At 31.0% G+C, this 13,443-nt stretch overlaps 2 protein-coding genes across 7 annotated transcripts; one reads left to right on the forward strand and one right to left on the reverse strand.

Annotated features, from left to right (window-relative positions):
- The first annotated feature begins 6,749 nt into the window (after positions 1-6,749).
- LOC101210695 (ras-related protein RABA1f) lies at positions 6,750-8,934 on the forward strand. Its single transcript, XM_004145990.3, has 2 exons — positions 6,750-7,155; positions 8,126-8,934. The coding sequence occupies exons 1-2, from the start codon at positions 6,935-6,937 to the stop codon at positions 8,556-8,558; spliced, it is 654 nt and encodes a 217-aa protein (XP_004146038.1). The 5' UTR covers positions 6,750-6,934; the 3' UTR covers positions 8,559-8,934.
- A 361-nt stretch (positions 8,935-9,295) lies between these two features.
- LOC101210940 (probable E3 ubiquitin-protein ligase ZFP1) lies at positions 9,296-13,141 on the reverse strand. 6 transcript variants are annotated; one of them, XM_031884250.1, is made up of 6 exons: positions 12,973-13,137; positions 11,006-11,691; positions 10,309-10,700; positions 10,064-10,180; positions 9,817-9,987; positions 9,296-9,709 (listed from the first exon to the last, which is right to left on the reverse strand). In XM_031884250.1, the coding sequence occupies exons 2-6, from the start codon at positions 11,670-11,672 to the stop codon at positions 9,578-9,580; spliced, it is 1,479 nt and encodes a 492-aa protein (XP_031740110.1). In that variant the 5' UTR covers positions 11,673-11,691; positions 12,973-13,137; the 3' UTR covers positions 9,296-9,577. The 6 variants fall into 6 exon arrangements, 5 of the variants coding, with proteins under 5 accessions (XP_031740110.1, XP_004146039.1, XP_011654055.1 ...); XM_004145991.3 differs by having other exon boundaries at positions 11,006-11,688; positions 12,973-13,136; XM_011655753.2 differs by lacking the exon at positions 12,973-13,137 and adding an exon at positions 12,754-12,969 and having other exon boundaries at positions 11,006-11,688.
- Positions 13,142-13,443: the final 302 nt, after the last annotated feature.

The following is a 13,443-nucleotide window of genomic DNA, read 5'->3' on the forward strand; positions in this document are numbered from 1 at the left end:
GTGAAAGGAAAGCCAAAATTATTTATCTTTTATCATTATTATACTATTAGTAAAAATTAAAATTAATTATAAAACAATTAGGGGCACTAACTATGATTATTGAAAAGTTGTTAAAAGCATCTTCTTAACTACATTTTTAATTACCAACTTTTGTTGGGACAACACTTATGCTATCAACTTTGAGATTAGAGGGTAAATATATAAACAATTTTCAAAGAAAAATTCTTCAAATTAATCTATATTTTCTTTTTCTTTTCAAAGTTTCAATATATTAAACAAACCCACGCCCCAACTTTATTTTGGTATTGATCCCTACCCTATATATTAATTCAAAACTTACCACTTATACTATTTTTTTAAAAAGAATAATGAATAAATAGGGGGTGAATATGATCATGAAATGCATAATAATGCATGCCATGTTCCACGTTTGGATCAATCCCCATAAATTTAGGATTCTCCACATTTATTACTTTTTCTTGCTTTCTATTTTGTTTTATTTTCCATCCACGCGGTGTTTTTTTCCCTAATTAAATTACTTCCAAAATAATTTATATATTTTATGTTTTAACAAAATAACTAATGATTTCATATTTTAATGAATTAAATAGAAAATAATATAATTTTTTTAGGGATTAGAGATCATAAAACAACACATAATTATCATACAATTTTAGTTGATCGAAAATTATTTTAAAAGAGACTAAAAAAGAGTGTATATAGGATGGATTTTTCTTTCTTATTAGCTGTGAATTTTACTTAATGCATTTTTCGTTCATCACATGAACGCAAAGAAGAATAAGAATGCATGCAAAGTAAATAACGAAAAGATGGTGGAGTCGAACAGAATAAAAAACGAGAATGAGATTCATTGAGGTATGGAGAGAAATGAGATTTACTCCTTTGATAAACGCTTTGATTCTCTTTTTCTTTTTAAGTAGGGGCCTAAGATTAGAGATAATGATAATTTATTTGTTTATCGGAGATTTTTCTATTGATCTTTTTTATTTTTATTTTTCCAATTTTTTAGTACTATATGTCTAGAGAACTTATAAATTAAACGGTGGAAGGTTGTAATTCATTTTAATATTATTAATATTAATAGTTCGTCTAAATTAAACCAAAATGAATATAGTTCAACTGACATATAAAGTGTGTCAATAGTGTAAAGATTTGATAGTTCAAATCTTTGTAGGAAAAGATAATAAATTTTTGGTCCTTACGTTATATAAAAATATTAAAAGAATGAATTTAGGTTCATCGTGTTCTTTCAAATTTTCTCTTTTTCCATCTCCACTCTCCTTTCTCTCACACTTGCGTCTCTCCTCCATCTTGATTCTTCGTCCATTTTATTTTCTCTCCTCTTTTTTCGTGGTTAAACAAAGACTAAATGTATATATTCTTTCGTATTTTTCTAATCTTGTAATATAAATATGGAATAAAAATTTAAATATTTAAACGATAAAGTGTTATTTAATTAATATCTAAAGTAACTAATAAAAGGAATAAGTTTGACATATTATTAAGGGAAATTAAGTAATGTGTCAAACAAGGATGGAATCAATGCATATGTTTTTGAACAAAACATGCATACATACATATACAATATACTTCCAATTTAAAGTCTTGATTCAACTTCAAGAAATAATATTAATATACCTATATTTATTTGAGTGTAAATCCAACAATAATTAATATGATTTGTTAAAATAAAAGAGTATGTGTTAAGGAAAAATATTTATTTACAAACTAAATTATAACTTTAATCAGTTGGTATAATATGTAAAATGGAAAACATGTATATACAAAAATTTAAGACATCATTTTACAATATATTTTCTGTTTTAATTTTAAAATAAAATAGTGTTTATTTTTAAATTAATTTTATTCTTTTTATAGCATGAACATAAACAACATATTAATAAAGTTATTTGGTCTTTGTTTGCTTTTAGTACACAATAATATCACAAAAATAACATAACCCTTTTCAGAAGAAAAAAAAATATATTTATTGTAAAATTGGCTATTTGTAATTTTTGTAAAAAGTGGAAATAATAAAATTTAACTATAAAAAAAAAAAATTCAAACAACCAAAAAATAGCAAGTATTTTAAGGATAAATTATAATTATATACATATAAGGTAATTAAAACACAATTTTCATCCATTTAAGACAAATTCAAATGTAAAATATATATAGAAGGCGAAAACTGAACCCAAAGAAAATACTTATGGTTAGGAATGTTAATCAACAACAAAAACATATATATATATATATATATGTCTAAAGATATGTAAGTGTAAGTGAATAAGATGTATTAATTATTATTAATATTTAAAAATGAGTTAATTGTACGTTTTGTTAAATTTCTGATAAACGAAATTGATATTATTTGAAGAGAATGAGGAATAATTAGATTTTGTTAATCCCCAAGCAAGAAGCAATATTGGGAGTAGCAATTATCCAAAGAGAAAGAAAAGAAAAGAAAGAAACAGCTCTAATTGAGCTGGGCAGCATGTGCAGAGCATTTGGAGAATATTTATTAATTAAAATTAAGATTAGTCATTAAGCATTAAGGAAGTAGAGAGAAATAAAAAGTTAATTAAATAAATGGATTAGTTTAATTGAATCCCAATAATAGAAAAGTACGGTACGGGAAAGCAGTGATTTGAACGACAACGCCATTATTAGCACGTGGAAACACCAACCAAGCAACTCCCTAAAACCTACTTTCTTTTTTCTCTTCAATTTTATTTTTTTATTTTTCTTATTTTATAATCTTGTTCTTTTCCCTTTTACTTTTTTGTTAGATTAAATAAAAGTTTGTATTACAGACATAATCATGTGAAACAAAAATATTAAAAGGATACGTTTATACTTCTTCATCTTTACTCTTTTAACCGCGGTGGATGTAGAAATTTTGTCTACAATAAACTTTATAGTTCATAAAAAAGGAGAGTAAAAGTTAGGGTTTGAATCTCATTCTTGAGAGGATAGATTACCAATTTATCAAGTTAGACTAACTAATGATAATAATAATACAAAGTCCGAGCTCATACTAAATTCTTTGATGGATATAAGTATAGTTCGCCTTACATAAACATGTCTCATTCATTAAAAAGCTTAAAGAAAAATTACAAAACTTATCCCTAAAATATAGTTGTTTTGATTACAAAAGTTGGATCTTGATCAAACTTCAACGAGTGTTGATTAAAATTAGATTTTCAAACTTATAGTATAGCTAGAAATTGAGAAAAGTTGTATATTAATTATAGTCAAATTATGCTTAATTTGACTTGTACCATAAGGTAGTTTATGATGGAAGAAATTAGGATTCTAGCACCAATTATTAACAATAATAATAAATTCATATAGTTCAAGAAAATGTTCATTTTAACAGTGATATGGATTGATACCAATCCAAGCTAATTCGTTGAAAAAATTATATAACATTACTATTGCATGTACTAATTAAGCTTTAAGAATTTATTTCTACAATGTTGCGTAGATAGTTATACTTAATCAAAATTGGTTTTTCAAAACTCAACAACACCCGTTTGAAAAAAATTATTATCTATAATTATGATGGTATTATTAGGTACACTTTTATAAGTTAGAATTGATTTTAGCTATGATTTTATTTTTATTTTCATTGATACGAAACATTTTTATAAAAAGTACCAAAATATTAAAATCGTGAGCGTCTTGTTCGAAACTGACAATACATATTTGTATATTATCTATAAATACGTGATATACTTAATAATATGAGTTAAATTGTTCAAATTGAAAACAAATGATATAGGTAAAAAAAATGATGCATGATACAGATTCACAGATATACTGTATTTGCAAAAACTATCGATTTTGAAAAACATTAAATAATTTTTTATTTTAAGACTATATAAGATTACACAAACATCCCCTAAATTTATGCATGCAATTTATAGTGTATTTTTAGATTCAAATCAATTAATTAATAATTTATTTCTATAATTCATAATATATATAGCAATGACTATTTCAATTCAAATTTCGTTGTCACCACTAGCTAATATAATTTCATCACTTCCCGTTTCATAAAGTTTCTTTTAATATTTATTAATATTTTATTATATAATATATAATACATATTTTTCAAATTTCTAATAACAATTTGAAGTTAGATTTTATAACATCCAATAAAATTGTCAATTTGAATCTTTTAAACGATCATATCCCTAAAATAATAATAAACATAAATTCAACGTTTTTTAATTATTTATATTTCAAAATATTTATAAAAAAAATTTGAATTTAAATACCTTCAAAATACATAGGTTTAATAACCGTTTGAATTTAAAATTTTATCATTCCCTAAAATCGTACTAATTACGATTATCCACCTATTTTATTAAAGCAAATTCACTCCTAAAGTCATGTTATTTAGTTTAGTTGATATCCCTAAAATAGCAAACATAAATTCAATATCGTTGGATTATTTATATTCCAAAATATTTATAAAAATTTGAATTTAAATACCTAAAAAATACAAGAATTTCAAATTTTTTTTATATTTTTAGTCGATTTTACATGTATAGAAGAAAATTCTTATCTGATAGGTACAATGTATTTGTGTATTTGCAAATAATTCAGTTATGTAAAAATATTAAATAAATACTTATTTTCGAGATGGATCTGATTGAATCAACATCCCTTAGATTTATACCTGCAATTTATACTAGATTTTTGTGTTTGTAGATTTCAAATCAAGTAATTAACAATTTATTTAGTTATGGTCGTTAAAATTAAAATGGTATCTTACCCCTATAATTATAATGCATTCAATGTATATATGATTATTCTAAGAAAATTTTGATATTTTCTCTCTAATCGTGGTACTTGATTGATTTCCCTAAACTTTTTATATTTCTAATAACAATTTATTTAACATAGTAATAAATTAAAATTAAAATTGTATCTTACCCCTGTAATTACGATGCATTTAATAGGATTATGCTAAGAAAAATTTGATCTCCCAATAATGGTGCTACTTGATTGATTTTCCTAAAACGATGTCAAACATAATTTCAGAATTTTAGGATTATCTTGTTAATATCCCTTATCTATTTTTCATAATTGTTTTTTAAAAATAAATTTTAAATTTTGATTTGAAACTGCCAAAATGTTAAAATTAGTTTAAAATTTTATAAAAATAGGTATTGTTATAATACTTTCATTTTAAAATTTTATCATCCCTAAAATCGTGCTAAGATTATCTACTTATGTTATTAAAATTTTTATCATCCCCTAAAATAGTGTTATTTGCTTCATATCTAAAAATAATGACAAACATAAATTTAACATTTTTTAGTTATTTATATTTCAAAATTTATAAAAAAATTGAATATTTTATTTTTAAAATAATTAATTGGGAAGAAAAGATTTTTTTTTTATTTAAATTGGAAAAGAAAAAAGGAAAAGGAAGATATTTAAGGAAAAGAATAATATAATAATATTTATTATTATTACTATTCATCATCTTCTTCACTCTCACCAAACTCTAGCCGCCGACGACAGCTCCATCTCTGTTCGAGTGTTCTCCGTCGTCCAGTTGAACTCTCCATCTTTGTAGCCATCCCCTCAATTCTGTTGACTGAGAACTAAGTCATAAGGAAACGTCTCCTTCGATGCACATTGCTAGTCGCATTTTTACTTCATTCGAAGTCGAGCGCCTTTACGCCGCTAGTCCAACCGCGCATGTTTCCTTCATCATCATTTGTTCACCTGCTAAAACTTCCAGCCACCATCAGTTGCCGTATATTTAGTGACTTTGTGATTGTTGGGGTTTTGCTGGACTTTTTCTTAATTATCCCTTGAAGTTAAGGAAATCATTTGATTTGTGTTGAATTTATGAGCCAATGATTTGCGTTGAATGTATGAAGACTTTGAAGGTTTTGAGAAGGATGAAGCTTGAAGCTCCAATCTTTTATGCAACTGATGGAAGACTTTGAAGATTTTGTGGAATCTAGAAAAGTGGAAGATAGTGAAACTAGATTCTTTTTGGCTTTGAATACCTAAAGGTCCACAATTTCAACAAGGATGTGTTATTAAGTTTTGGAGGAAAGTTTGTTGTATGGGCAAAGTCCAATTTGTTGAGCCAATAACTGCTTTGCTAGTCGTGGTAGTAAGCAGGATATTTTCTTAAATACCTAATTAATTTCCAAAATCCTTGATCATACCATAAATATCTAAATTTTAGTTAGTCTAAAATCCAATCCTTATCATTGGATAAAACTTCAATAATTTTAAACTTATCTAATATGATTTTAAATATATCAATTAATGTGTAAGTGTGGGTATGTGGACTTAATCAAGTGAAGTAGATACTAGGAGGTGGGAGGTGAGAGGTGGCATGATAGATCGAAAAATTGAGTCATCAACCAAAACTCATCGGCCGAAGATGAAGCAGTTCCGTTGGTGTATGTTAACAACATTTTAAAAAAATCAAACGCTTAGTCCGTTTGTACTCCTCCGTGATCGATTTGTACATTTACTAAATCGAACATAATTGGTTCGGTATGAGTTAGGTTGAAAAACAAACTAACTACAACCAATGGAAGCTCACCCGTAGTAGATACAGTTCGATTGAATTTGTACACCAACGTTCATGATTGGTTTGTTGTAAGGACCAAAGGAAAGCTAATGTAGAGTTGAAGGACTAAAATAGAGAATTTAAACCTAAAACATTTGGATATTGGTATTGAAAAGCCCAAGTCCCAAGTCCTAAGTCCGTTACTAAGCCCAGAAGCAGTGGAAGGAAGGTTGAAGATGAACCAACCCACTTCACCATAACAACGTTGCCAAGTGATCGTCTTCAACAATTTCAAAACCTTTTGAGCTCCATTTTTTCAGACCCTTCGAATTTCAGTCATCGGATTCGACCTCAATAAGTATGGCAGCGTATAGAACTGACGACGATTACGATTATCTCTTTAAAGTTGTTCTCATCGGTGACTCGGGTGTGGGTAAATCCAATCTTCTCTCCAGGTTTACGCGTAATGAGTTCAGTCTTGAGTCTAAATCCACAATCGGTGTTGAATTCGCCACTCGGAGTATTCGGGTTGATGACAAGATCGTCAAGGCTCAGATTTGGGACACCGCTGGACAAGAAAGGTTTGTCAATGAGTTGTTTTTTACTTCCATGATTCTGATGGACTCTGGCATTGTCTTGGTGTGGATCTTGATCACTTTTTTTTGTGTTTCTTTATTGAGATCTAATGTTATAATTTAAGATTTTTATGCTTTAACTTAATTGTTGGGAAAGTGGGGAGGGATTTATAGGGATTTTGGGTGTGTTCTTATGTTGTTGGGGATCTGAAATTAAGTAGCTTTCAGATATTGATTATCACGGATTGCTTGCTTGCTTCTTGCGACGATTATCGCGTTATTGTAACTTGGGTTTCTGGGATTATGTTTTTACTTTTTTAGATACCTTCACTCTCAAGAAATTTGATATGAATTTTGGAGTTGTGAATTTTGATCGATAATGGGATGTCACTATCGATTTTCACGTGGGACCTCATTTCCTAGAGTAGTCTGAATTCTCTCTTTAAAATAATAATCTGGATCTGATTAGAGAATAATGCTTGTTTGTGCCCAGACAAAATCTGAATTGTTTTGTTATAGAAATTTTAAAAGTAGTGTTGGAAATTTCGGTTGAGTTTCTTCATGGATGTCATGCCAGCATTTTCTGTTAAATGGAATTGTTCTTCTTTCCTTTGGATTGTAGTGTGATTTTGGCTCTGTGCGTTTCCATCCTCGGTCAGCCTGTATTGATTTGTTTGTTTCCTCATCTTTTAGCAAGGTGGTTATATTTCCTATTACCATCATGCATCATGTTATTTTCGTATATACTTCCTGGATCATATTGAAATTAAAAAGATCCTCGTTACATGTTTAACGCCATCATCTGAGGCTTGTTACCAAAATGTAGTATGCAAGGCTTGCCTTTTCTTCTAGTATGTGTGTGTAAATTGGCAATGTTGAAGCCTGGATGAGTAATACTGAAGACTTTAGAGTGTTGTAGAGATTTCATGATCCCTTAGTGAAATAGTTAGATCTCTTATACGCTTCTTTTTGCCAGATACCGTGCAATCACGAGTGCATACTATCGAGGAGCTGTTGGTGCATTGCTTGTCTATGATGTCACACGACACGTGACATTTGAAAATGTGGAGAGATGGCTGAAAGAGCTTAGGGATCATACTGATTCAAATATTGTGATAATGCTAGTTGGCAACAAGGCAGATTTGCGACATTTGCGTGCTGTATCAACTGAGGATGCCCAGGCCTTTGCAGAGAAGGAGAACACATTCTTCATGGAGACATCTGCCCTTGAGTCTCTGAATGTCGAGAATGCTTTTACCGAAGTGCTAACACAAATCTATCGTGTAGTTTGCAGAAAAGCACTTGAAATTGGAGAGGATCCCGCTGCATTGCCTAAAGGACAAACCATTAACGTTGGAAACAAGGATGATGTTTCTGCAATGAAGAAAGTTGGTTGCTGCTCTTCATGATATCATCATTTTGAATATTAGGTACATCATCAAAAAGGAGTAAAAGGATGAGTTCATTATGATATGTCTTGAATTTCCACTCCTGGATTTGCTCAACAAACATTTACTTTATGGTCATTTTTTATGGTGATGGAGAGCTTCTCGGAGGGTTGGATTCATATTTGGAGTCTTTTGAAATTGACACCTCTTCTTATTGTCAAATTCCTTGTACTTTCTTGTCCAGGCTCACTCTCTTTTATTGTTTTAATTTTTGTAATGCCCCATAGTTTTAATTGTATCAGATTGTTCTAGATATAGAGAGATCTGTTAAACTGAAGTTGTATGTAGGTAAATGTTCAGTTGTTCAATGGGAGCAGATTTTTTTTAGTTTCTTCAATTTTGCATATTATGAGGTATTATGTTTTATTCCTCCACAGAACTCACTTTTACTTACCAACTTTCCCTTCCCCAAAACCAAACTATCCTTGAAAATATTATACTATAACTTGAAGATATTATACTATAAAGACAGTTAACTAAGATTATTTTATGTGTGCATAAGCGAGGAGACAAGATTCTGCCGTACTCTTTCTTATCAAAGTGGCACTTGGTTTTAGTCTCTCTTCAAATTCAACTTGCATTGTTAAAATCTGTAACGAGAAGAGATTCAAATTTGATCCTCTCCACTAGCCCTACAGAACCCAAAACCTAACCTTACACATTGATGAAGAACAACAAAGGATGCCAAAATCACAATATAGTCCTAAAAGGATAAAAGCTATGTTAAATAACATAACAAAATACTGAATAGACAGAAAGTCTAACATTTCACATGTACAGTTCCACAATATAAACACAACTATGTACAAAAATGCATTCACAGTTTAAGAAACCAACAAAATAAAAACGAGTTGGAGTCTTATTTTTGTATATATGTGCAAAACATTTACAAACGTGCGATATAGTTTAAACCAATCATTGTTTGATCGTCGATGAACAGCTAAGCCGTAACTCAACTGTTCAAAATTAACCCAATCCATTCATCTTTTCAATGCCTCCGATTTGCAGACTGGGCAAACGTTTTTTATGAGCAGCCATTGTTTTAAGCAATCTGCATGATAATAATGTTTGCAATCAAGGATTCCAATCTTTGTCCCGTCGTCGATGACATCCTATAAATCCATTCAGGCCACATTTTAAAGGATAATCGCTATCAGTTACATATAGTCCAAATAACTTCTTTTCTAAACACAAGCAGGAAGTATATTGATGAAGTTACCAGGCATATGGTGCATGAATTTGTTTCCTCATTCATAGAGGTTGCGCCGACTTCTAAATTTACATCCCTTGCAGATGGTACAGAAATCCTTGTCTTCAGTAGACTCGTAATTATTTTCTCAGACAACCCAGTTCCGACATAGCCAATCCGTTCCTCTAATTCAAGAAGCTCCTATACATTGGTATTAAGCATATTTTTATATTATAAAATCAAAGTTCTTCAAACCTGAAAATGAGAATTACTTCACCTCATATGACATGTTTTCAATATCCAGGCGCATATCTCCGTATGTGTCAGCAAAACCTCCTATATCATTAGAGTCTGAAGCTGAAGCTGACACCCGAGCCCCACGTACAGAGAATTCCTGCATATACCAACTTCATCTCATCTCATCCCATCAAATTCATCAATATGATATCAGCATGAATTAATAAAATAATGCAGAAATATAAATTTGTATAACAGAGGCAAAAATATAGAAAAAATAGTTACATCCTCCTCTGGAACTCTCAGTTGATATGTTGAACGGCGTCGAAACATTGTCTCTGGATCAACACTGCTTTGATGAAGATTATATGTTATGTGGTCACTAAATGCAAGATCTCTTGTATGCCTAGGCTCTAGCTCTGAATACTGGTGCATGATCCCATAAGCAGAACTCAAAGGAACCCTTGGTGTAGTAGCTGCTGCTTGGGGATGTAAACTAATATTTTGGCCTCTTTGTCCTTGCAAGTGTGCCTGTGGTAGTGGAACTCGATGACTCGAATGCTGGATTATTGTGGAAGGAGGATGCTGAAAATTTGGAGAACTCATCCCAGACATTTCACTAAAACTATGAATTCCTGAATTAAAACTTTCTGAAAAGCCTCTAATCCCACTGTCCCCTGTCAAGTCGTGAATTGCAATAAACACCAACGTAGTTTAAACTATAATTGACAGTAGAACTCAATATTATACTTTAACACAGCATCTCCTAGCATGAAAGTAGTTTGAAAAGAAAAACTTCTAAAGTTCCAGCAACCTAAATGGAAGAAAGGGTAGCATATCTGAAGAAAAATCTTCCATGTAACTATGCAACCAATTTCGTCCTGAGAAATAGTTATAAACAAAAATTGAAGAAAAACACAAAAAATGCAATAAATAGATGAACAATCGATCCTTTTTAATAGAATGAAGAAGAAAAATATACCATGAATAGGGAAACCACCAGGAGCTAGGTTCCAGGACCAAGTGTTTCGATCTTCAAAGTTCAAATTTACAGGGTGGTCTAACCAAAGAGCATTGTTAGCTGGCTGTTGGTGCTGAACCATTACGTCTCCTCTAATGAAATGGCTACGAGCATGTCCATGTATTGAATTAAAAGGTGCATTTAAAGACTCGAAGCTTGCAGAACTATTGGGACCCTGGAAACTCACAGGGAACCCTTCAGAAAATCTTCTCTTGTACGGAAATCCACCTTCAATAAAATGACTATTCCTGGCATATGTATCTGCAGGATTTCCAATCAATCCATTTCTAGGAGATGGGAAATGCTGATTGTAATTACCATATGGTGAGGTCAGATAAGAACAGGGATTGGCAGCAGTTGTGACCTGTAAATCTTGAGCACACTGAACCCTAGAACCATTGTGTTGGCTCACTCCATAGAGTATGGCGCCATTAGCATGCTCAGGTAGATGTTGAACATCAGGATTCATTGAGTTTCTGGAAGCTGTTACCATCGAATGGCTACTCCACCGTGAGAAGGCTCCCTGGCTAGAAAAAGAAAGCTCTGGAAGAAGACTTGGTTGATCTAATTCCATATCCATTGCTGGAGGTGTATGACAAGGGACACGAGTGCTTTCCCTTATGTCCATGAAAGTGCAGTTATACCTACTCTCAAAACCAAAAATATGTTTAACATTAGTATTCTGTTGAATGATATCAACAAGCAACATCAAACTTGTCAGATAAGAAAATTCACTCGATGAACTCATTTTATTAAAATGAAGGGAGATTGAATGTGACAAAGGGAACCATCTCAAGAATAAAAGTACTGAAAATAAGCAAATTTACCTTTCCATATGAGAGAAAAGATAAAAACCTTGCAAGCATAACAGATGCTTAAACAAGTAGAAATTTTACTAATGCCAAGGAATATGAATTATACATCATGGAAAAATTGCACATTGGCACAAGCTTCTCAAGCACTAATAAGGAGGTAAAGATCAGCACGTCATTGTAAAAAAAAGTAGTGGGGAAAAGGTAACATGAGCAAGCACCTAAAGAAAACGTTGATGCATCTATTAACCACCAGTACTCTAGGATATCATGTATTTACATTACTTTGGGAGTGTTTTCATTACTCCAACCACAAAAACTTTACCCATTTTCTAAATCCATGGGAGATAATCAGCAGGTTTTTGACTTTTCAACATCCAACATCATTCCTAAGATTTATCCACAAAACTGCCAACAATCCCCATTCTTTTCGTCTCAAGATGTTCCAATAAAATTACCCTTATCCTTATCTTCAATGCCTAGGATCAATATACAGAAAATATTGGGTGGTGAAATTTTGAAGGACAGGAAAAAAAATATATACAATTGGGAGGTTTTATGAGAGAATACACACAATCAATATAAAAATGCTATTATAAATTTCACCAAATTCTAAATTTATATGAGTAGGCAGGTGGTACAGAAAATGAATTTTATTAAACAGCTTTTACTCGAAGTCCACGCAAAACTCACAAACAACTTAACATTAACAACATCTTAGTTAAAAAATGTACAATGCATACTAAAATGCAAAGCCAACAACATTCCATCCATACCCATCAACGTTTTCATAAATCCCACGAATAAGGCTTTCAGTTAAACAATCTTGCTCCTTGCCCCCATCAATTAAAACCCATAAAGAAACAAGGGAAAGAAAACAAGACCGAGGGAAAATACCCAATGCTCACAATCATACGCCACTAAGATTGGCATATTCATCAATTTGGAAGAAATCAGCACCAAACTCCAACAGTTCCCAAGAAATCAAAGAAAGGGTATGCAATAAATTGACCTCAAAGATAACGAAAATCGTAACTAAGCGCAACAAAAGGGGAAAAAGCAAAGATAGAATCGGTAAAACAAGAGAAAAAGAGCGAAATGGGAGAAGGAACTCACAGTAAATGGGGGTATGATCGGCGAGAGAGAGTGTGTTGTTGAGAAGTTGTAGATGGGTATTTGTGAATTTAGTCAATCAATAGCATCAAAACGTCCCTCTCCATTTCCCATTTTCTCTTCCAGAATTAGATTTCTGATTGGACTCAGCCAACTGTTTTTCTTATGCCCAAAAAAAGAATTGTAATTTATCACTTCATTTAACCACATGCCTTTTCTTTAAATAAACATAATGTAATATGCAGTTAAAAAGTTTGGATTTTTGAACTATTTACCCTTCAAATTTTTAAAATAGACACTCTAGATATGTTTTGAGTAAATCTTTAGACGATTGCGAATATTTGATATAATTGTACGTTGATTAATGGAAATCATCCTTCTAACGAAATGTATGGTATAAAAAAGGTAGGGTGAGTACACTACATTTGAGATGGATTAGATGGTCAATAACCTAAGAGAATAAAGTAGGATAAT

The sequence above is a fragment of the Cucumis sativus genome, chromosome 4 (assembly GCF_000004075.3).
Source record: "Cucumis sativus cultivar 9930 chromosome 4, Cucumber_9930_V3, whole genome shotgun sequence".
In the NCBI taxonomy this organism is placed as follows: Eukaryota; Viridiplantae; Streptophyta; class Magnoliopsida; order Cucurbitales; family Cucurbitaceae; genus Cucumis; species Cucumis sativus.